Source organism: Gossypium hirsutum, chromosome D10, assembly GCF_007990345.1.
Source record: "Gossypium hirsutum isolate 1008001.06 chromosome D10, Gossypium_hirsutum_v2.1, whole genome shotgun sequence".
Taxonomy (NCBI): Eukaryota; Viridiplantae; Streptophyta; class Magnoliopsida; order Malvales; family Malvaceae; genus Gossypium; species Gossypium hirsutum.
In genome coordinates, this window is record NC_053446.1 from 7,458,420 (window position 1) to 7,474,508 (window position 16,089).

At 33.0% G+C, this 16,089-nt stretch overlaps 1 protein-coding gene and 1 pseudogene across 1 annotated transcript; one reads left to right on the forward strand and one right to left on the reverse strand.

Moving 5' to 3' along the window:
• The first annotated feature begins 232 nt into the window (after positions 1–232).
• LOC107915245 (alanine aminotransferase 1, mitochondrial-like) lies at positions 233–4,113 on the forward strand (annotated as a pseudogene).
• Positions 4,114–9,276: 5,163 nt separating this feature from the next.
• Positions 9,277–11,559, reverse strand: LOC107913900 (cytochrome c-type biogenesis CcmH-like mitochondrial protein). Its single transcript, XM_016842568.2, has 4 exons — positions 11,237–11,559; positions 10,624–10,798; positions 9,858–9,989; positions 9,277–9,770 (listed from the first exon to the last, which is right to left on the reverse strand). Exons 2-4 carry the CDS (start codon positions 10,765–10,767, stop codon positions 9,570–9,572), a joined length of 477 nt encoding a protein of 158 aa, XP_016698057.1. The 5' UTR covers positions 10,768–10,798; positions 11,237–11,559; the 3' UTR covers positions 9,277–9,569.
• Between the last annotated feature and the right edge of the window lie 4,530 nt (positions 11,560–16,089).

Below are 16,089 nucleotides of genomic sequence, written 5' to 3' on the forward strand. Positions count from 1 at the left end.
TAATAATCATTTAGATAATCTTTAAAAAATATTTTTTATTAATTTTATGAAATATATGTGAATTTTCATATGAATTATCAAATTAAAGTGAAATTTTCCTGTAAAAAATAAGTTAAGTAAAATTTAAAGTTTAAATACAAAAAAAATGAAGCAAAAGGACTATACTCTTTATACCCGATAATATTTTCGTTGAACTAACGTTCTACTCATTTTGAATCTTTGGTTCTTTGACATGTGGATGTACCAAATCCATCAAACCAGTTTATCAGGTTTGCTATTTTGGTAAAGATAAGTGTGTAACCTTTACTTCATGAATGGATGATATTTTATTTTTTATTTAAAAAATTGATAAATTAATCTTATATATTAGATTAAAGAGTAAATTAGTTATTTTTTTAAAATTTTTATAATTTTTTTACTATTAAATATTGGTCTTTATACGTCAGCACGAGGTAGTTCGCTGTAATGGAATAGAGCTGTAATAATAATTCAATTGTTTGGTTGAATGGAATGGAATAGAACTATAACACCATGTTTGGTTGAGTGTATTGACATCGGTGAGCCCCACTTAATCACCTTTAATCCTTTGTTTGGTTCAGGGTATTGCTATTACGGGTTTAATACATTACTGACCTAATCCCCAAAATCCATTGATTTCTAATCCCTTCCTTGAGCTCAGTCTAGGTGTTGTTTCAGTTTTGGTCCCTATTTTACCCTCCCTATTCCCGCTTCTGTTTTACCTAAAATTCACGTCTTCTATTTCTTCCTTCTAGCTTTCTTCTCCACTCCCATCGCCGTCTTCTCCTCTTTTTTACCTCTCTTTGGCGTCACAACTGGACTTAGAACACCGATCAGAAAGCACCCTCCATCTCACATTTTCCGTTCCTCTCCACCGGCGAAACTGGTGAAGTTTTTATTGTTGTGTCCATGGGAACCGATAAAGAAGATACAGCTGTCTTCCTAGATCGTGCTTCTCGATCAACTAGAGGGAGAAGGTGAATCTTCAACCTAAATTAAGATAGGATTCCTATCGCAGAAATTGCAACAAGAGATACAGGCTAAGCCAGAGGCTTATCCCTTTCAAGAGGTACATAACTTTCTTCCTTTACAGGTTTTTAATCAACACTTGTAGAGTTGGAGTGTGCAATCCTGAAATAAAATGAAGAGGCTTTTATATTGTTTGACGTACCTTTATTTTTGTATTTGGGGTTAAATGCTAGTTCTCTTTTGCAGATTCTGTACTGCAACATTGGAAATCCTCAGTCTCTTGGTCAGAAGTCAATAACCTTTTTCAGGGAGGTTGGTTTTGTTACTAGATGATATTGATTACCATGAGGTTGTGTCATTGTGAATGAAGCAATTCTAAATAGGATATCTCTGCTATAGGTTCTTGCATTGTGCGACCATCCAGCCATTTTGGCCAAAAGTGAAACACAGGCTTTATTCAGGTACTGAGATTTAATATTATCCATCAGCTTTGCTATTTCTTCTGTTAAATTTCTAGATTTCTTCTGAGAAAACTTTAACAGCTTCTATTGAGCCCTGTGAAAGTTTAAACATATAGAGATGTTCTCTTCATCTAGCTTAGAATACTTTGGCAGATTACCAGTTTTTCTTTTACAGTCATTCCTTTGTCTCATGTAATTTGGTTCATGGCTTGTTGCAGTGCGGACTCCATAGAGCGGGCTAGGAAAATTCTTGATCAAATTCCAGGAAGAGCAACTGATGCATACAGTCACAGCCAGGTTCTGATTATTGCTCATATCTTGGAATTTTGACAACTTGTTATTATTATTGGAAATCAATTTATGCTTGCATATTATTCACATAAGGGAATTAAGGGATTACGTGATACTATTGCTGCTGCAATCGAGGCTTGTGATGGTTTTCCTGCTGATCCAAATGATATTTTCATGATAGATGGTGCCGGCCCTGCAGTAAGTTTCCATCTCAAACTTTCTTGTTACATGTTTCATGAGTTCCTCACAAAAGCATGTATGACAGATTGGATTTTTCTTCCTGGTTTCCAGGTGCATATGATGATGCAGTTACTGATAAGATCTGAGAAAGATGGAATTCTCTGTCCCATCCCCCAGTATCTTTTATACTCCACTTCAATTGCGCTGCATGGTGGAACTTTGGTATGCATATAATAACTTAAAGCATTATTTAGTATTTAGTTATTTGTAAGCTGTCTTTAATTATCTGTTAGTGAAGTAAGTACTCACTTTTTGCTTCATTGACCAAGCTTTAACTGACCTATATCAAGTTGCGTTATGTTTCTTGGGGATTACTTCTTAGTTGTCTTTCCCGGTAGAACTTGTTAAATGATTGGCAATAGAGATTTCCTTTAACCGTCCAACCATTTTTTTTGATCGGCCAGTTGTTGTAATTACAACTTTCTTTTGGATTTTACAGGTTCCCTACTATCTTGATGAAGCTACAGGATGGGGTTTGGAAGTATCTGAGCTTAAGAAACAACTGCAGGAAGCCAAGTCTAATGGCATCACAGTTAGGGCCTTGGTTGTAATAAATCCAGGCAACCCAATAGAACAGGTATCAATGAAATGCTTTCAGAAAAGTATATTATAAATGAAAAAGGTTCCTGCAATTTCATTTTTCTCATTTTGATTGTAGGTTCTTGCTGAGGAAAACCAGAAGGCAATCGTGGAGTTCTGCAAGGAAGAAGGTCTTGTTTTACTAGCAGATGAGGTAGGTTAATTTGCATATGTTCTTGCTTTACCATTCGTTAACAATGACTTCGCTTTCCCAAGGGCAAGTTTGCACTGACCTTGATAACCACCTTGGTTTCACAGGTTTACCAGGAGAATGTTTATGTTCCTGAAAAGAAATTCCACTCTTTTAAGTAGGTTGCCCGATCTATGGGTTACGACGAGAAGGATATACACTTGGTATCTTTTCAGTCAGTCTCGAAAGGTAATATTGGTTTATCTTATTTCTATTATTTCATTTACGGAATGTGAATGAGCTTATACAAAGTTTGGAATTTTGACACAGAATATAAACTCTTTTACTGTCTCCAGGGTATTATGGAGAGTGTGGAAAAAGGGAAGGAGGTTACATGGAGGTTACTGGGTTTGGTGCTGATGTGAGGGAGCATATATACAAATTAGCATCTATGAATCTGTGTTCTAACATCACTGGTCAAATTCTTGCTAGTCTTGTCATGAGTCCACCTAAGGTTATATCTTTTGCCATTTAAAGCCAGTTATCTGTTTGTATTCAAATGACATTGGATGTATGACATAGGACTAAATAGATTTTGAGCTTTGACAAGCTGCTTATAAACATTGTTTCTTATAGAAGAAACACATTATTGGAGAAAGCTTTTGAATCTCCCAACTATTGGATTTGGGTTTCTTTTTGACAATTTGTTTATTGTGCTTTTGTTTAGATGATGAGAAAGGAAAGTCAAGATGAATGAACAAGTTTGATTTTTATTTGATTGGTTTGTTATGTTCATGTTAGTCTGGTGAAAAGTCTTAAACTGGGTCTAAGGATTTAATTTGTGTTTCTTCTTTGCTGGAATATACTTTTTTTTTTATTTGGAAATTATTTGTTTGGTTGTTGAGAAAGGAAGGGAAACTAAATCATGATATATGTATATATTTGTTTGGATAAATCATGATAGTTTGTTTTTTTGTTATGTTGTTTGATTTTGTTAGTTATTTGGTGCCAGAGCTGAAAACTCGAATCAAGAAGTACTTTGAAGGGGATGAAGAGGCACTCCATTCAGTTCTTGAGGCCATTTTGCAGAGAAAGTTGGCTGCGAAGTATGAGGAGACCGATGATGGATTGATGGATGAATTGGAGGTGCAACCACGAGACGATGTGGATGATGAAGTGTTCGACTCAGATTTTGATAATTTGTACTTGACTAATGAAGAGATACTTGCAATACTTGCAATGTTTATGATGAAATAAAGTGTGGATAGAAAACCTGTCAATACTTGCAATATTTGTCCATAATGTTTGTAAATGAGAAATGACCCTAGTCTACTTCATTTCTCAAAGCCAATTGCTTATATTATGATTTTATTAAATTCATATAAGAATATTTAATATTAAGAATTTTATTAAATTATATATTTTTATTAAATTATATTTAATATTAATTATTTTAAATTATATTATATAGTATTATATATTATGATTTTATTAAATTCATATAAGAATATTTAATATTAAGAATTTTATTAAATTATATATTTTTATTAAATTATATTTAATAATAATTATGTTAAATTATATTTTATAGTATTATATATTATGATTTTATTAAATTCATGTAAGAATATTTAATATTAAGAATTTTATTAAATTATATATTTTTATTAAATTATATTTAATAATAATTATGTTAAATTATATTTTACAGTATTATATATTATGATTTTATAAAATTCATAAAAGAATATTTAATATCAAGAATTTTATTAAATCATATATTTTAATTAAAATATATTTAATATTAATTATTTCAAATTATATTTTATAGTATCATATATTATGATTTGAGTAAATTCATATAATAATATTGATTATTAAGAATTTTATTAAATTATATATTTTAATTAAAATATATTTAATAATAATTATGTTAAAATATGATTAAATTATTTATTACTGATATTAATAATCTTATTAAAATTTAATAACAATAACAATAATCATTTATCTAAAAAAATTTCTACTAAGGGTATTCTAGTCATTTTAGTTTTTTCCCTTATGCTATTACACCTCCATTCCATTCAACCAAACATAAGAATACTATTATGCCTCTATTCCATTACATTCAACCAAACAATTGATTTGCTATTACGCCTCTATTCCATTACACCTCTATTCCAATACAGCGAACCAAACGTGCTCTAATAGTATTCTTGTGTTTGGTTGAATGAAATGATATTGTAATAGCATAAGGAAAAAAACTAAAATGACTAGAATAGCCTTAGTAGAATTTTTTTAGGTAGATGATTATTATTATTGTTATTAAATTTTAATAAAATTATTAATATAAATAATAAATAATTTAATCATATTTTAACATAATTATTATTAAATATAATTTAATAAAAAATATATAATTTAATAAAATTCTTAATATAATTATTCTTATATGAATTTACTAAAATCATAATATATAAAAATATAAAAATAATATATAATCTCATTTATTATTTTTAAACCGCAATACATATTTAATGTACTAAAATATCATTAGTGAATCTAATATATAAGATGCTGAGGGCAGAAAATGGAAAAAAAAAAAGAAAAGGAAACGTAGGAGAAGATGCTGAGGGCAAAAAATGGAAAATAGGAAAAATGGTGCTGAAGGCATCCCTAATCAGTGCTGAAGGCAATGAATGGCTATTACAGCCAATGGGTGTAATAATGCCTGAATGGAATCAGGCTGTAATGCTATTACAGCCAACCAAACATGCCGTTAGTTATTCTATCAATTTTTAACAAAAAAAAAATAATTTACTTTTTAATCTAACATATAATGACTATTTTATCTTTTTTTTTACCTAAACTAGATAAAATACAATTTAACAACTTACATAATATTTTTACCCCTTTTATTTGAAGGTGAGGGGTAAGAGATTGTTATAGAAGAAGCTTTTTGGTCATGTATGTTATCTTCATTTCCCTGCAAAACAGTGCTGTATCCTCAATTGCCGATGAAAGTTTCCAATGCACCTTTGTTCTTTCCCTCAGTATGTTAAACCGTTTGTTATCAACATTTAACTTCTACCGTTGGTGGATACCATGTTCCTACAAGTATTGGACAAATAATTAACAACCTAGCCTGAAGTTTAGAAATCATATCGAAGCTTTTGCATATGGTGATTATTTTTCCTCCATCGTCCTTTGCTACTGCCTATCCACCAAAATTACTGCTTCTTCTTCCTTTGACGAGCGCAAACGCCACTCTCTATTTAGGGTCAATGTATATGTTGAACACAAAATATTAAAATGTGGTTGCAGAGTCGTGGATGCAATTATAGATACGGTGGACATTACATAATGCATAACGGTTGTGATCAAGGTAAATTTTTTTTTTTTGAAAATAACAATCTTTTAAAAACACTATATTTATGCATTTTGCAATTATATTTTATTGTTTTAATATTGATGATACTCTTTTATAAAAAAAATTCATTTAAAAAATTAAAAAATTAAATTTATAAATAAAATTCCTTAAAAATGAATATAAAAATTATAATATACAAACATTATTATATTAAATCATGGATAATAACAATCATAATTTTAAATAGAATCTAAATAATATCATAAATAAAAATAATAATTTTACATCAATTTAAATAAAAAAAAATATACACATATAAATATAAAACTCAAATTTTTATAAATTACCATTAGAATAAATGACATGATGAATCTAAAACATCTTTATTTACATCATTCTCTTGATTTTGATCACCTCCCCATCCATGCGAAAAATTGAAAGTAGAATTCATTGTTGTATCTCTTCAAAGAGATGGAGGCATCACATTATATGCAAAATGTGGAGGGATAGAATCATAAGATGTTTGATTAGTAGGATGTGTGTGATGTGATAAATGATAACCAAAAAGTTCATAACTTGGATTTTGTCCAAAGGTGGATAGAATACATTTTGGCGGTAAGAATGAGAATTTTGACATAAACCTAAAAATGAATCATGAAAATGTCCTTTCATCCTCTCATAACTTCACCATGCTTATCTCTTCTTTTATGTGAACTAGTAATAACACTCCCAAATCGTTTATCCTCCCATACCTTGATTTCCATAAAAAGGGATAGAATATCTATGTTGAGATTTTTTTGGGGGGTTTCCACCTTCATTATTGCCACCAAAATCATCACCATCATCGCTCCCACTTGATCTTGACCACTGATCACTTTCCTCATTAGATGAAGTAGATGAGATATCATCCATGTCTACACATTGAATTTCTTCTTCAATGTTTTCATTATCAGTGTCTTTGAGTAACTCTTTAGGCAACCATGAAGAATTATTTACAGTATCAAGTGTAGCATCCTCTCTTTCTTGCAGACATAAATAAAACCCATTGTTGGCTTTTCATCGCCATTACACATTCTCAGCACTTTAAGAAAACACTATTCCATGTTTGGTTAAAAAAACACCTAATTGGTCACTAAAAAATTTCCCACCATTGTCACTTCGAAATACTTATATTCTCACACCAAATTGTGTTTTAATAAAAATACATTTTTAACTTCAGATTTATCTTTTAATAAAAACACCCAACAAATGCGAGTATGATCATCAATAAATGTGACAAACCAACATTTTCCTAAAAAAGTTGAGACTCTCGAAGGTCCTCAAATATCACTATGAATTAACGAAAAATGTTTGGAAGCTTTATATTTTTGAGGTGGAAAGAATGACCAATGATGTTTAGCCAATTCACAAAATTTACTTTTTAAATAGATATGGCAACAAATATGTTAAATAGTAAAAATTAAGATGTCCAAGCCTATAATATCAAATCATAACCTTATCGAAACTAGAAACAGAATTTAAACAAAAAGTAGTTGTTGGTTAGCTTAGATGGTCGTCGTCAAAAAAGTAAATTCAACCAAATTCTTTAGTATTGCCAATCATCCTCCCTGAGACCATGCCCTGAAATTTACACATAGATGAGTCAAATATAACATGACAATTCGAGGACTATGATAACTTACTGACCGATATGAGATTACAAGCTATTACCGAGAACGCCCCATCTACTACTTTGATCTTTTTGTTTCCTACACAAGGTGTGTAAGTTGAAAAAAATGACTACTAGTCATGTGATCACTAGCTCCAGAATCAACGATCCACGTGTTTGTTTTACAAGGCTTGACACTGAAAAAAAAAACAGAAAAATCAGTACCTGGTTGGGCAAAGGAGGAAGAAGGATTATTGGATAAGTTAGGAACAGAAGAATTCATCTGAAACTGTAGTGATTGAAAAAGCTTGTGTAAATGCTCTAATTGTTCCTTAGTGAATAGAGACCCTTCTATATAATGGAGACCCTTCTATATAGCTTTGGCCCTCATAATTTACATTAGATGTTTGGAAAGCTCTGCTATCCCCTGATTGTGAACCACGACCATTGCCACTTTTCTTTTTTTTTCATTCATCGGTTTTCCATGGAGCTTCCAATATATTTCTCGAGTGTGCTAATATTTTTTGCAATGATTGCACCAAGGTTTTTTTTTCTTTTTTCACTATCAACATTATTTTTAACAATAACAAGAGCAGAATTATCATTATTAGCTTTAAATCCTGGCCTTAATATTGCTTTTCTCCTTGTCTCCTCTCTTCTAACCTAAAAAAAATCTCACAGAGTCTTGGAAACGGTTTTTTTCCTAAGATCCAAGATCTCACTTCATCAAATTCTTTATTTAAACCCGCCAGAAATAAATAAACTCATTCATTCTATTCTTTTTCATAGCTTTTACACCATCTCCGGGACACTCTCATTTATCATTATAACCCTAATCCAGTTTTTGCCAAAGAGACATCATCTCGTTATAATAAAAAGTAACTTCCTTTTCCTCTTGTCTAGCTTTCCAGAGTTTTATTTTTAACTCAAAGATCTGTGAAGCGTTTTCTAAATCTAGATAGGTGTCTTTCACAACGTCCCAAACATCTTTAACAGTTGAGAGAAAAAAAAAGGTTTACCTATGGATGCTTCCATGGAATTAATAAGCCATGCAATTATCATAGAATTTTCTAATCTCCACTTGCTCATCTTTGGATCGCCAACTAGTGGTTGCTTGACTTCTCCAATTAAATGACCTGGCTTGCCGCACCCATCAATTGCTAACTTTACGGACTGCGACCATTCCAAATAATTCTTACCATTCAAGTTATGAGATGTCAGCTAAAAAGAAAGGTGAGATGCCTCTATCCCTTGAGTCATTGTACTCTCGGTAGTTGTTTCAACGCTAAAACTTTCTACCTCTGTTTGATTGTTGGATCTCTTATATCTAGTGAAAGTTGTTTTAATCATGATATTACTAGAAATTTAACTTATCTCAGATGCATGAAAGCTTTCAAGATAGCATTTAATAAAACTGTTCTGTATTTTATTAACAAAAAATTTTGAATTTAAATAGAGAAAAGAGTCATAACTTAATTGGAAAAATAATTTCCTTATCCTAATAAACTACTAAAAAATAAAATAAAATATTCCTAAAATATCTCAAATGATTTATTGTAAGATTTATCACTTAAATAACTTTAAAATATATTGCATATTTTAATAAAAGTTTCATTCGATTTTTGCTCAAATTTTTAATAAATATATTTTTTTACATATATTTATTTCAATCACATCGTGATTATATAAAAGACGTGGACGATCTTCCACTAACCCTAGCTTCACTGTTCATTTGTGATCTTGATTGTCGACTGAATTTCACATTAATTAACTATGCAACTTTCGTCAATAATGTTGGTTCGTCTTCAACATCAAAAGGAACTTCAAGGTCCAGTAAAAATGTAGATAGAAAATTGAAGAACATCATCGACCTCGCCACCGGCTCCACAAGGAAGAAGGTGTAAGTCCTTGTGGGGGAGGTATGAGGAGGTCTAGCATAGTTTCTTTCTCCTTTGGGGTCAATGGAACACCTCTAACAAGGTTCAACGCCATGATATGAACGTTCGTCTTTTGCCTGTGCTTTTTGTAACCCCACACCCCTGCAGCAGCACCTGCAACAAGAAGCTGTTCGCAAAAATATTATTTCTTAGTTTAAAGACTGATACAGATAACAATTAACATCATCAGGCGATCCTAAGATCTTAAACTGACTGGTGATAGCCACAAGGCTGCAGTCTGCAGGTCGAACTTAGGGGCATAAAGTACTGTCTCTCCATACTCTTCTTCAAGCTTTTTGTAAATCTCTTTGTCACTCTTTCCAGATTGAATCTCATCGCGGATTAACTGCAACGACAAATTTAAAGGTCGGAAGTTTCTTATTTGCATAGTTGGTATAAGATAACCATAGAAATGTAGACAAACAAAAACGATGCAGCAATAGTTAAAAGAGCGAAACAAGTATAACTTGAGAAGAACGAGTTAGCTAGTGGATTTTGCAAGCCAAATGCATTTCGTAGTATTGATTATCTGGAATAAAGGGAGGGTCGATGCAACAATGCTACAGTTTCAAGGAAAGCAAAGAGTTAGGAGCTTTAGAAACATAGGAACATACACAAGTTCATTACCACACACAACGAGAGATGGTCCAATGGGAGGTTGGCAAAATATAGCAAGAAAACAAAAGCATGAAAAGGAAGGCATTAACAACACAAACAACTAGTTCAATCCAAGTAATACTTTCACCATGATTATGGAAACTTGACCAACCAGTTCCACCACCCCCAGAAAAGTCCATGTTTATAACAATAGAAATTAGAGGTTTGAAACAGATTCAGTGTTAAATTCCACAACAAATGAAGTATTTATTTTTTCTTTAGTCACTGATATTATTAACAATGAAAATTATCTGTTTGCTTATGCTGAAAGAAATAACATGGCTTTTTTATGAGACCATTTGGAAGAGAATAAAGCATTACACCTTTCTGAGGAGAATTGCAATATCCGCTTGTGAATCTTCAATGGACTGACTCCCACACTCGGTACATCGCACATTGTGGCTGATATTTCTTGCCCTGGCCTCCACAACTTGTGATTTCTTCGTCTCATCATCTTTGTTTTCCATTTTCAATATAAATCACTTCAGCTCAAACAAACTGCCAAAAAATCCACAAGATAAAAAGCATCAGAATTTACAACGGCTGTTATTTTCATCAGTGAAGCATTTTATCAAACACTTTCCTGGAGGAAAAAGAAAGAAGCGGAAAACAAGATAAATTGGCAAGCCTTTTCTTTTAATTGATTTTTGCAGATCGGTTTGGCGAATAGTCAAAAAAACCCATAAGAAAAAAATTTTATAAATTCCCCTAAAAATAAACAGACCCCTTTCAAATGAAGCAAATTGCTTCCATTTCTGTTAAAAAAAAACTCTTACTCTCTGTTGTTGGAATTTAGCACTTGGGTTTCTTTCTGTTTGACATTTTCATCAACTAAATTTCTCAATTTCTTTTTTAATTCATAGTTTCTGGCTCACCCGTTGGAACAAAGAAAGTAATAGAAAAGTAAGGAGAAACGAAGACAACAAAAGACAGTACCTTATGGGGTTGCACACAGCGACTGATGACCAATTTCAGCGCTTGAGATTCGGATAAATGGCTTAGCTTATCATTTGCAAAGGTTTTGAGAGGGGTGTAAGGTCTGGTTCGTTTTGAAGCTTGTTGATGGAGCAATTGCCACAAAACTTGGAAAAGATACAGCGGGTATGTTAAGGTTGATTCGTATAATAGATACGTAGCAGCAGTAATGCGGCAGTTATTGTATTTCAATACGTTTTTTTATGGGTATATATTATGCGTTCATTTTCGTCACTTAAATAAAAAAAAATTCAATTTAGAGACTACCATTAGAAATTATTTTCATTGTAGTCACGCACAGCTAATCCAAGTATAAATTTCTTTCTTTAATCAAGTCAAACTTTTCCACCAATCAAAAATTCTTTTTTGAAATAAAATATTGAGAAAGTTTATTATTTTTACAAATTTAGTATTGAAGGTGGATAATCAATTTTTCGTATTCGCTTATTTTGATAGAGTAATTTTGACAATAATAGTTGAATGTATATTTAAATGTCGCTAACAAATAGCAATGAGATTTAATAAAAATGTCTAAGTTGATGATATGAAAGAAAATAATTAGTGCAAAAATTGTTAGACGTTGTGGGGGGAGGATCTTGAAACTATTTTACAAATTTCCAATTTCGATAGATCTCATCAATTCACCAAGATAGAACTTGTAAACGATGAAGATATGGAGACAATGGTCGCACTTTATTGCCAGAATCGGTGTGGCCAAACGGAATCAATTCAGTTGTTTGCTGAATTAGTTGATATGGAGCCAGCTGAAGATTTCACTCCATTAAGTGAAGAACATGGAGTTCAAGATCCGTGTACAGTGGTTCCAAGAGCATACATTGATAGGCGATTGACTATACACGAGATCGACATCGATATTAATGCTCCACCTGCGTCTGAGAACCTTAACTCAGATCCCCGTTTACAAATACATCTGGTGGTGATTGAGATCAATGCGGATGGTGATGATGGATATGATAAAAATGATCATTCTGATCACGAGGTTGAAGATTATAGTGATCTTGATCTAAACGAGGTCTCAGATGATATTGATAGCAAAGGCGCGAATGACAATGGAAATGTTACTTCGTCTTCAGTCGGGAACTTGAGTCGAGGCATTGTGATACACAATGATCCTGAGGCACATATGTCGATCATAGATCCCGATGTGATGTATGCATTCGAGTTTTCGAAGTACCTTGATATACAACCTACTCATCGATTGGCCGTAGATCCCGAACGTGAGGAGTTGTTAGTGGGCCAAAAATTCGCAACCAAGGAAGATTGTGTATTTGTCATTAAGCGGTATAGCATGAATGTGTCAGTTGACTACAAAGTCACCTTGTCTAAACTGACATTATATATTGGGGAATGATGGAGGTCGACAGAAGGTTACAATTGACAGGTACGAGATCTAAAAATTTGTTGGGCTCACACATGCACTTCAACACGTATGATGCAAAATCACCGTAAATTTGATGCCAAAACTATCAGCAACTGCATCATACCAATGGTGAAGGATATATCGATCATGTCTGTTCCAATACTGATTGCCGAAACGCAAGAACAATTCCGGTACCGAGTACAATACCAAAAAGCATAGATAGCTAAATAGACGACTTTGGAGCAGTTGTACGGAGATTGGGATCCATTGTACAATGAGCTACAAAGGTGGATAACCGTTATGCGGGAGTACATGTTAGGGGTTGTCATTGAATTGCAGACACGACCTTAATATGACCTGGATGACCAACTACAATCGGGAAGAAGAGTTTTCCATCAGATGTTTTGGACGTTCAATCTATGTGTGCGAGCATTTCCCTACTGCAAGCCACTTAAGACGAGAACTAGAACTTACTCTTGATAGTGTTTACCATTGTGGAGTCAGAGAACATGGAATCATTAGAATTTTTCCTGATGAACTTGTGGATGTATGTTGTTAGAGACAACAATATTTGCATCATATCTGATATCAAAGGGAACAGTTCCCGCGATTAAGCATTCTGGTGTTCTGTGGAGATCCGTTTACTAAATCCTACACATTGCAACTAACTTCCACCGAGACTACAAGAATACAAACTGGTGGAAACAAGTTGTAAAAAGAGTAAAATTTAGTTTCAACATATGTTTTACTAGTCTTTTTGAAATACATACACAGCGTACATGATAGAACCACACCTTTCAAGCAAAGGCTAACTAGACTTGAGGGTGACATGCAAAGTAAAACAAATATTCATTTTTTAGAGTGGTTAAGTACCATGAAGCCGTAGAAATGGGCTCAAAGTTTCGATGACGGGGCTCAATATGGTCATATAACCATCAACCTAGCAAAGGCGGTTAACTCTGTGTTAAAGTGAACACGACATCTTCCAATTTCATCTATTTTTTCAGCTACGTTCTATAAGTTGGCAACCATGATGCCAAGAATAGGGCTGAAACAAGTAAATCAAATAAAGGTGGGACACGTGTTTGTCGAGGAGATCGGAAAGGTAATGGATGTGAACCGTTAAAGATCAAGGTCAATGAATGTAGAAATATATTCTCGACAGTTAGAAACTTTTCAAGTTATTGATTTCATTGGCCATCGACTTGGTATCCCACCTAGGTTCTATAGAGTTGATCTCCGAAATAGATGGAGCGATTACGGGAATTTCCAAATACTTCGTTACCTCTATACGCATGTCATTGCAGCTTGTGCTCGTGCCTCGATTAATGTTGAATAATATATCGATAAGGTATATACTCTCAAGCGCATATTGCATATTTGGGGAAATGAGTTCCTTATCTTGCATGATTTGTCTAAATGGAAAGTACCTCTATTAATTTTCGAGCTTATCTCAAACAAGGAGTTACGTAGGAAGCCGAAAGGTCACCCGCAAGTCATTAGGATCCGTAATGAAATGGACATGATGGAGAAAATTGACCTCAATTTTTTTGGCGTGTTCAGAACAGCTGGTCATAACTGTACTAAATGCCCGCATCAAACCTACCATATTGGATAATAGTCATGATCAAGTGGAATATGAATTAATGTACTCCATGTTCAAACTTGTAATAATTTTTTTATGATTATGATGGAATTTTCATATTTATATTTTGGCATGAATAATATTTTCAAAAAAAATCAAAAGTTTGTTAAAAAAATTAAGTAAATAGTTATGTTTTGAAATGTAATATTTGTTGAATGTGTAACACCCCTAACCCATATCTGTCGCCGGAACAGGGTTACAAAGTATTACCGAAACTTATAAATCAATAAACAAAAGTTTCATATCATGTAATATCCATATCAGAAATCAATCATAAAGTTCCTTATATGAGCTCTCGAGGCCCAAATTACACATTAGAAACAAGTCGGGACTAAACAGGGTACTCAGAAAATTTTTCAAAAAATATCAAAAATTTTTCAAGGTGCAGGGGACATACGCCCATGGGCCAAGCCATGTGACTCACACGGCCAAGAGACACACTCGTGTCTTAGGCCGTGTGGGCATTCAAATTAGGGACACTCGGCCGTGGCCCTGCCTGTATCAAAATTAGGGTGCTCTTCGACTTGGGTTATACGGCCAAGCTATACGTCCGTGTGCTAGGCCGTGTGAGCATACTAACTTGCATTAAATAGGTGCAGGGGTCACAAGGCCAAGTCACACGCCCGTGTGCTAGGCCGTGTGAAAAATTTTGGGTATTTTGTTTTACAATTTACAAGATGCAGGGGACACATGGCCAAACCGCACGTCCATGTGCTAGGCCGTGTGTCACACACGGCTGAGACACATGCCCGTTTCTCTGTCTGTATAGACGAAATAGGCCAATTTCAAGCCTTATTTATCACCCTTTTTGTCTTCCACCTACAATAGCATTTTAAAATATCAACATGCCACACCAAAGCATTCAAATCAAGCCAAAATCTAATTTTATACATGTCATAACTCCACATATAATCAAGTAATTATACTTTCCTATTTGCCCAATCACACGTCAAGCATGATAAGGCTATATATAATTACATCTAAATATGTCGAACATAAGTCATTCCAATGGCTATTTATTACACAACATTTAAAAGCCAACATTGGCTATTTAACCTATACATGACATTATAACCAAAATTTAGTTTGTTACATATTCCGAAATGAGGCGATGGATAATGTGATGTAGCTCCGACCAGCTTCCAACCTTTACGAGCTCCCAAGTACTATAAGACAGGGGAAAATAAAACAGAGTAAACTTTAAAACTTAGTAAGTTCGTATAACAAGAAAATTAACTTACCATTATTTCACATATAAGGTAAGTATACAAGCAATATCCAAATCAACTTGGTCATAGCCTAAACACATATGCATATCATATTAGCCAAGTAATTACATGTAATAAATCATAATCATAGATGTACTTAGTCATTTAACATGTTTCACATACTTGTATCCGGCATATCATACTTAATATCCCCACACTTAAGTGTTTGCTTGTCCTTAAGCAAAATCAATAAACAATATGTAGTTAAATAAATATATATAGATATCTTTTCTTTTCTTTTCTTTTTTTCTTTTTCTTTTTCTTTTTCTTTTTCTTTTTCTTTTGAACATGAATTAATAATTCAGCAAATTAAGCAAAAAAGCATAGTTAGGCAACTAACCAAATCGAATCTCGATAAAAAAGGAGTCAATAAAACAGGAAAAATTCTCAATGAATCAAAAAGAATGAGTTATGGGTTAACATTAATGGGTGATTTAAGAAACGATGTGTTAGGCTCAACGGGGTTCACTAATGGTTAATTATGTAGGTAGGCTTTTTATGGGATAAGTGGGTTAAACTT

Excerpts from the sequence above, each read along its gene's own strand:
- LOC107913900 (XM_016842568.2), bottom strand. The coding sequence starts at position 10,767 with ATGGAAAACAAAGATGATGAGACGAAGAAATCACAAGTTGTGGAGGCC. Across the intron at positions 9,990-10,623 it reads TTGCAATTCTCCTCAGAAAG|TTAATCCGCGATGAGATTCA; the intron begins GTGTAATGCTTT and ends TTGTCGTTGCAG. Across the intron at positions 9,771-9,857 it reads CAGCCTTGTGGCTATCACCA|CTTCTTGTTGCAGGTGCTGC; the intron begins GTCAGTTTAAGA and ends TTTTGCGAACAG.